This window comes from Chroicocephalus ridibundus, chromosome Z, assembly GCF_963924245.1.
Source record: "Chroicocephalus ridibundus chromosome Z, bChrRid1.1, whole genome shotgun sequence".
Lineage (NCBI taxonomy): Eukaryota > Metazoa > Chordata > Aves > Charadriiformes > Laridae > Chroicocephalus > Chroicocephalus ridibundus.
Window position 1 is genome coordinate 75,965,760 of NC_086316.1, and position 6,955 is coordinate 75,972,714.

Genomic DNA, 6,955 nt, shown 5'->3' on the forward strand with positions numbered 1-6,955 from the left:
GCCACTCGGGGAGCAGACCCTGTTGTCTGGTTAAGCGGGACAGAGACAGGACAGCCCAGGGTTGGGTGAGCAGAGGGCTGAGGGGTCAGCAGACAGAGGATCTCCTGGCATTTTGGGGTGAGATGCCAGGAAACGGCGGTTCCTGTGATGCTGGAAGCCAGGGAAGTAACTCGTAGGCAAACTCCAGCCTCTGATGCTGGGGTGCAGGCTGCAAACGCGGGAAGCACTTGGGATGGAGGCTTGAGTGAGTCCCTACAAGCTCCCACAGTGGTTTCACTGCCTGGGAAAGGCTCACAAGCAAGGCGGTTGGATGACCTTTGCTATGGTCCCACTGGTTTTGTACACTCGGTGTGCAAAAAACATAGTCTCTGCCTAGGACATCCTCCCCTCTTCCTGCAGCCTGGAGGTCTCCTGCATCTGCCTCCATCCTGCACCTCTTCGCTCTGGGAAAAGGCTGGTGGCTGCAGGAGCCCACACTGGTGAGATATGTGTTTATGCGGGTGCGTGCAAGAAATTGTGCCTGGTCAGAGTGGCTGTTGGAGGCTGTTGGTGTCGGAGAGTCCTAAAAAGCCTTGCCTGCACACTCCACCCCCAGCAGTTCCTCTGTATCCCTAAAGCTCATTCTGCCTTGTGACACCCCTGTAAACAGGGATGCTCACCCCTCTGTCATTGCCAGAAGTGCCCTGCTTTTTTCCTAGGCTGGGGGAACAGGTGACAGAGCAAGGAAGGCGCTTGAGGGGAGGAAGGAGTGAACTGGGGGCTCTGAGGGAAGGGAGACAGGAGGGGACATGGGGTGCAGACCTCCATGCCAGTTTCCATGGGTCCCTGCTGATCAGGCACACAGGTGCATTGCTGGGCCAGAGCAACGGCCGAGTACCCCTGCCCTTCGTTTGTTCCCTCCTGCGTCTTCTCCAATCCACCTTCCCTGGACGGATGGGAGTGAGGGTCTGTCTGCTCAGCCGGCTACTTTCTTCAGGGTGCAAATTGCAGCAACTAGAGACTTGCCAAAGAGTGATGCCTGTGGAGGGAACGTGTGCCCTGACCCTCCTCAGCAGCTCAGACCGTATTTGGGACTGGCATCTGGCCAGAGGATGCTGCTGCAGTGTCTTGAAAACACGCAGAGAGCCAGGGACTTTCCAGGCGCCTGCAGGGAAGGGAACTGGGCTCCGCACTGGAACCACAGAGCTCTCCTGGGCCCTTTCAGGAGTGGAGGGACCCCTGGGATGGACCAGTCCATGCTGGGGGCATCCTGTGACATGTGTCCCCTCCATCCACGTCCCTTGTCCACATACCACAAAGGCCCTAGGACGCACTTCACTAGGGTGGATGGCTACGGGATCAGTGCTTCCTCAGCTTCTCCAGCACATGGATCTGCTGTGGGACAGTGTCCCAGATGCGCCAAGGGCAAGGGTTCATCCGGGTGCTCAGGTGGGCATTGCTGCCTGGAGGGGCTGCACAAATAAAGGCTGGAAAGGCAGTAAAAGCCAGCGTGACTCTCATTTTCCTGCCCTGTCCTGATGCCACCGGTATTTTGATGTCGGAAGGATGGGTGACAGCACATAGGGCACATCCAGGGTCCAATTCCCAATCCCGCCAGGCAGCCTGGGGAGATGCAACCCGCTGCTGCGCGTGGCCCGTGCCTGACACATGCCCCGGGGGCTGCTGCCTGAGACCACATCCACCTCGGTGCTGCATGGGTGTGTGGGGAGCTGCCTCCCCACATCGGGGCGCTGGGCACATGGGTACCCCCCAGCATGGGATCTCCCTTTCTCTTCTGCACAGGTGATGGGGGAAGCCACAGGAGCGCAGCCCTGGATTCCACCCTGCCCCAGGCAGACCCAGCTTCCCCCAAGGAAGGCAGCAAGCCACTGCAGCTTGCTGGTCTCTGCCCAAAAGAGGGCTGCAGGGCAGTTGTTGATGAGCCCCCCCACCATTGCGCCAGTATTGGTTGCCCCCTCCATGCTGAGGGGGGCAAGAGCCTGGGCATCTTATCGTGACTCTTCTTTCTACATCAGCCCGGACTTTGGTCTCCCCCTGGGTTACTCATTGCCCTTGATAACGGTTTATGAGGGTCCTTATCAGGAACCAGTGAAAAGTCCTGGGGCTGCATCCCAGAGTGCAGGCAGTGGGGCCAGGGAAGGGGTTCGGTCCCCACCAGATCAAGGAGACCCCATCACAGCTCTGTGATCCACTGGGGCTCCGGGGAGACGGGTGACCGAGCAGCGGGAGCGGGGCTGGCCAAATAGCTGAAGGCCAGGGCAGGCAGAGAGGGTCTGTGAGTGGTGGGGTGGTGAAGCTAGGGATGAGACGGCAAAGGGGGCTCCTTCCGGGTTGCTTGGGGGGGCTGGAGAGACACCAGTGTCCAGCTCTTCTCAGAGGGACCCTGGATCAGGGTGAGAGGCAGTGGCACTGGATGCATCAAGGGAATTTCCAATTAAATAGCGGGGAAAAAGTTTTCAACATGAGAACACTTCAAGCACTGGAACAGGTTGCCCAAAGTGGTTGTGAAACCTCCATCCTTGATCTCTTTCAGACCTTATCTTGGCAAGTGCATGGAAGTGTGGAGGTCTTTGGCCATCCCCTGCTCAGAGCAGGACGGGTGTTTCACTAAGTTGCTCAGGGCTTGGTCCAGCCATGCGACTGTCTCTTTGGGTGGCCTTTGCCACCACCAGGGTGCCCCAAGGGCTCCTTCTCAGTTCCTCCAGGTCCACTTCTGCATAGCCCCTGTCTTGCCATCCATGCCCAACCTATATGGCTGCATGGGGTCACACCGTCCCACCTGCTGGACTTCACATTTTGTCTGCGTTGAACCTCAGGAAGTTCCCATTAGCCCATTCCTCTAGCTAGTCGAGATCTGCACTCGTCCTCAGCTCCCAACAATTTAGCATCAGCACCCATGCACGGTGGGCTGTGCCACTGCCCCCAGCCCCATTTGCAGTCCATCCCCTGCATCTCCCAGCCCTACAGACATGTTCAGCTCTTTGGGGAGGCCCCCGAGGCAGCTGGACAGGGATGGGTGCTCAGGGGGCTGGGATGTGGGGTCACCCTGAGACCCTTCTCACCTGTGTGGGGTTGGTGGCTCGGCTTGGGAGCGAAGCACGAGGTGAAGAAACAAAACAGATTGAATCCTTGGTTTCCCTAATGGCTTGGCCACCTGCCAGAATCCCTGTCTGGGAAGCAAACGGGCAAGCAGCAACACCCAATCCACCGAGAGCAGGTAGCGGCAGGTTGAGGGACCAGACAGGAAACAGGAGCCTACAAACTCATCTAGCCATGATGGGGGCCCTGTCTCCAGTGTGCCCCCCACCTGGCACCCCGTGCCGTGATGGGCAGCTGGGAACAAGACAGGACGCATCTGTAAAGGGGGGGCTCACAGCTTACAGGAATCCCCCACCCTCCTGCTTCTCCATCACCCAGCCCTCGGCCGGCTGGTGGGCTGCCTGCCAGGCTGGCCGAAAATGAAAGCAAAGCATCCGGAGATAAATAGGAGCAGCCTCGGCACAAGGCAGCAGTGTGCGTCCTGCTCCCCAGCCTTGCTCGGCTCAGCACCCGCCATGGCTCTGCGCCTCCTCCTGCCCCTGCTGCTGCTGCTGGCTGCTACCCTCCTCATCGCCCAGGCTCAAGGTGAGGGGCACCAAGCCCTCCTGCCTGCCCGTGGTGGGATGGGGCAGGGGATGGGTGCTCGGCGGGGTCTGTGCAGGGTGCTGGGGGGTGTTTTGGGGGTGTGCATGGTTGGGGCTGTGGGGTTTGGAGCGCAGTCCTCTGTGTGTGTGTGTGTGTGTGTGTGTATGTGTGTACGTCTGGATGGTGTGCGGCGTTGGCTTCCAGTGGTTGCTTGTCTTGGGAACCCATGTGTGTGTGTCCACGTGGGTGGTGGGGCAGCAGAACTCCAGCGGCGCAGGCGCAGGCAGGAAAACGAGGTTCAGTCCCTTCGCAAGGAGCCCATCTCTGCCTCAGTTTCCCCTCTGCTGGCAGCGAAATTAGTGTCACATATGTGCGGGGCAGGGTCTGAGCTGCAACTGGGTACTGGGGTTGAGAGCTCCCACCCTCACGTGCTGCCCCAGCACCTCTCCCATGAATGACACCAAGCAAGCCCTGTGCCGTCAGCCGGCTGTGCTGTGCTGTGCTCCCCTGAGGCTGGGAAGGTGCCCTGGCTCAGTGAGGGTTCGAATTCCCACGTACCCGCCTTGTCCCCAGGCATTGGCAGCTCGGCCTCGGACTGCTGCCTGAAGAACAGCCAGAATGCCATCCCCAGGAGCCTGGTGAAGTCCTACATCCTCCAGGGATCCGAGTCGGGATGTTTGCTGCGTTCTGTCGTGTGAGTACCCAGCTGCGGTCAGGACCACCTGGAGCAGTCTGGCTCCAGCCAGGCCCTTCCAACCCATGTCCTCCCCCCTGCCCACCCCTCCACTAAACCTTTCTGCCTGCACACCCAGGTTTATCACCAAGAAGAACAAGAAAATCTGCGCCTCTCCCACCGACCCTGCTGTCCAGAAGCTGATGCAGCACCTGGACAAGAAGGTGAAGAATGACAAGAAGGACAAGAAGAAGGGACAGTCCCCGCGTCCCGGGGGCAGACCCAAGCGGCAGAAGCGGCAGCGGGTCTAAGTCAGGCCTGAAGAGGTAGGTGTGGGGCGAGCAGGGTGATAGGGTGATGGTGTTGCCACCCATCCCAGATCCTTCCTCACAGGAAGCTGGAGCTGCTGGGGCAAGGTGATGCGTGGGGATGGGCAAAGCATGTCATGTGAGGGAACAGCCCACGGGCTGGGGTGGGTGCTCTTACTGAGTCCCTCCCCACCTCACTGCCCCCTCCTTGCCCTCCTCTGCCTTAGGACGGATTGCCTTCCCCACCGATGACTGACCCACCGCCCGGCAATGGACATCCACAGACCACCCACCCACCTGATGGCCCGGGGCAAGGACAGGGCTGGCCGGGGGGGCTGCCCTCTTCTCCGCAGCCCCCTCGGCGCTGCTGTGCCTGCCACAGAGATCCCCCCAGCCGGGACCCCCGCACCAGCTGGGTGCTCTTGGCGGCGGGGGGGTTCCCGGGTCTTTGCTTGCCCCATGGCCATGCCAGTGGGGACCTGGACCCACGTGGCAGCTGAGCCGTGGCCCCAAGGGGAAAGTGGGCAGCCTTCCTGCCAGAGGGGATTTCTGTAGCTTGGCAGGATGGCAGCTTTTCCTGTGAATTTTTTTTTCGGGGGCGGGGGGTGGGGGGGGGCGGTTTATACATTTGTATTTATATTTAAAGACTGCGCTTTCATCAGTTCTTCCTGGAGGGCTCTACTTCTGGCTCCTTGTGCTTCACAGAGTACCCTTTATGCTGCAGGCTGGCTTTTCTGGAAGATTGCTTTTATTTTTCTACCAAATAAATGATGGCTGCTTTTCATTTTCCTCTCACCCGTTTGCTCCTTTTTGGCTTGCAGGGCTGTGGGGTGCCAGGCAGGTCCCATGTCCCCATGGTCCTGCCCGGGCTGCTTGCTAGGAGCTTCCTCACAGGGCAATTGACAGCATCGGAGATGGAGAGTTTAGGGACAGCGGGGGTGACAATGTAGCTGTATGTCTGGCCTCTTCTAGGCTTTCCCTTTGGCTTCTGTAGTGCGCTGTTGCAGTGTAGTTTGGAAGAAGATAGACAGGATTTGTCCCTGTGGTTTTTTTTTTTTTAATTTTTTTTTTTAGGTACAAAATTTCAATGAAATCAGAACAAGTTGTTCATTTTAATGGAATTATACCCGTTTATCTCCCTTGGTTTTGCTGTTGTCAGAGATTCAGACTTTATTAAGTCAAATACCTATTTTTCTTGGGGGGGAAAAAAAAAAAGAAACACTCATATGCTTTCTTCCCAAGTCTGAAAAGAGCCCACTTAGTGAAGGCTGCACCTGAGTCTGTGCAGGTGGGGAAACAGAAGACTTTACAAAACCCATCGCAGACACGCTGCAGCCGTTTGAGAGCAGCTCTATCCCAAACCCTTAGCAAAATGAGAAGTCACCAAGCCGGGGACGCCATAAGGTGAGACTGCGAGTAGAGGGGGGACAGATCCCAGGGAAGGCGGCTGGTGGGGAAACGGCATCTCCTTCTGCTTGCAAACCCCCTCCGGCATGCCGAAAGGAGCAAGTTGAAAGGCTGTACCGCAGCCGCAGTGCTATCTGCTTGCAGAGACTTCAGACGTGGACTTGGGTCAGTAAAGGTCTATTAAGTCATATAATTGCAATAATAGGATTTGCGGGGCTTAACAGTATCAGCAAAGGCTGTGTGTTGGCTGGAGTAAAGCTTGTAGCTGAGTGCCTCTATCAAGCAGGTTTATCTGTCTTGATTGCTTTATTAGGCGGGCATTTAGGTTTATTATTTTAAGGCTGTGTAAAGAAACTGTGAAGTCCAAGATACCGTCCCTGCGTACGGGACGGGCGCTGAGCTGGCTCCCTGCTGCCCTCCCCTCCACGTGGGAGCAGGCGGCCGCCTGCCAGCCCGGCTTTTGGACAGGAAGCGAGGCAATAAAATATATCCTTTACAACCAAACTCACTCCTTCTGGCTGTTGTGATGGTCTGTGGTGGGGTGGGAAGGGGCAGCATGGTGGTGGTGGTGGTGGGGGGCTGCTCTCCTGCCCCACATATCGTCACCCCTCAGGTCCTGGGGTTGCAGACACCCCCCCCGTCAGGTGCTGTGTCCCTGGGGTGCAGGGGCTGGGACCTCCACCTCCACCGAGAGGTCCCGAGATGCCAGCAGACACAGGGACACAAAGCAGTTTTGTACAGGGTGTTTTTTACTCACCCCCTCTCCGACCCTGACCCAAACCAAGCACTGCTTGCTCAAAGCAGGGGCTCTGTGCTCCCGGCTGCTTTGGGAAAGCAGCGTTAAACCAAGTTATTAATGAGGCTGTGCTCTGTCCTGGGCTTTGCTGGGAGCCTGGGAACTGACACCCGCGCTCTGGGAGCCGGCCGGGGCTGCCGTGGGAGG

General features: G+C 58.0%; 1 protein-coding gene across 1 annotated transcript; it reads left to right on the plus strand.

The window, feature by feature from the left end:
• Positions 1 to 3,497: 3,497 nt before the first annotated feature.
• On the plus strand, positions 3,498 to 6,520 carry CCL21 (C-C motif chemokine ligand 21). Its single transcript, XM_063320171.1, has 4 exons — positions 3,498 to 3,624; positions 4,198 to 4,318; positions 4,437 to 4,623; positions 4,833 to 6,520. The coding sequence occupies exons 1-3, from the start codon at positions 3,555 to 3,557 to the stop codon at positions 4,606 to 4,608; spliced, it is 363 nt and encodes a 120-aa protein (XP_063176241.1). The 5' UTR covers positions 3,498 to 3,554; the 3' UTR covers positions 4,609 to 4,623; positions 4,833 to 6,520.
• Positions 6,521 to 6,955: the final 435 nt, after the last annotated feature.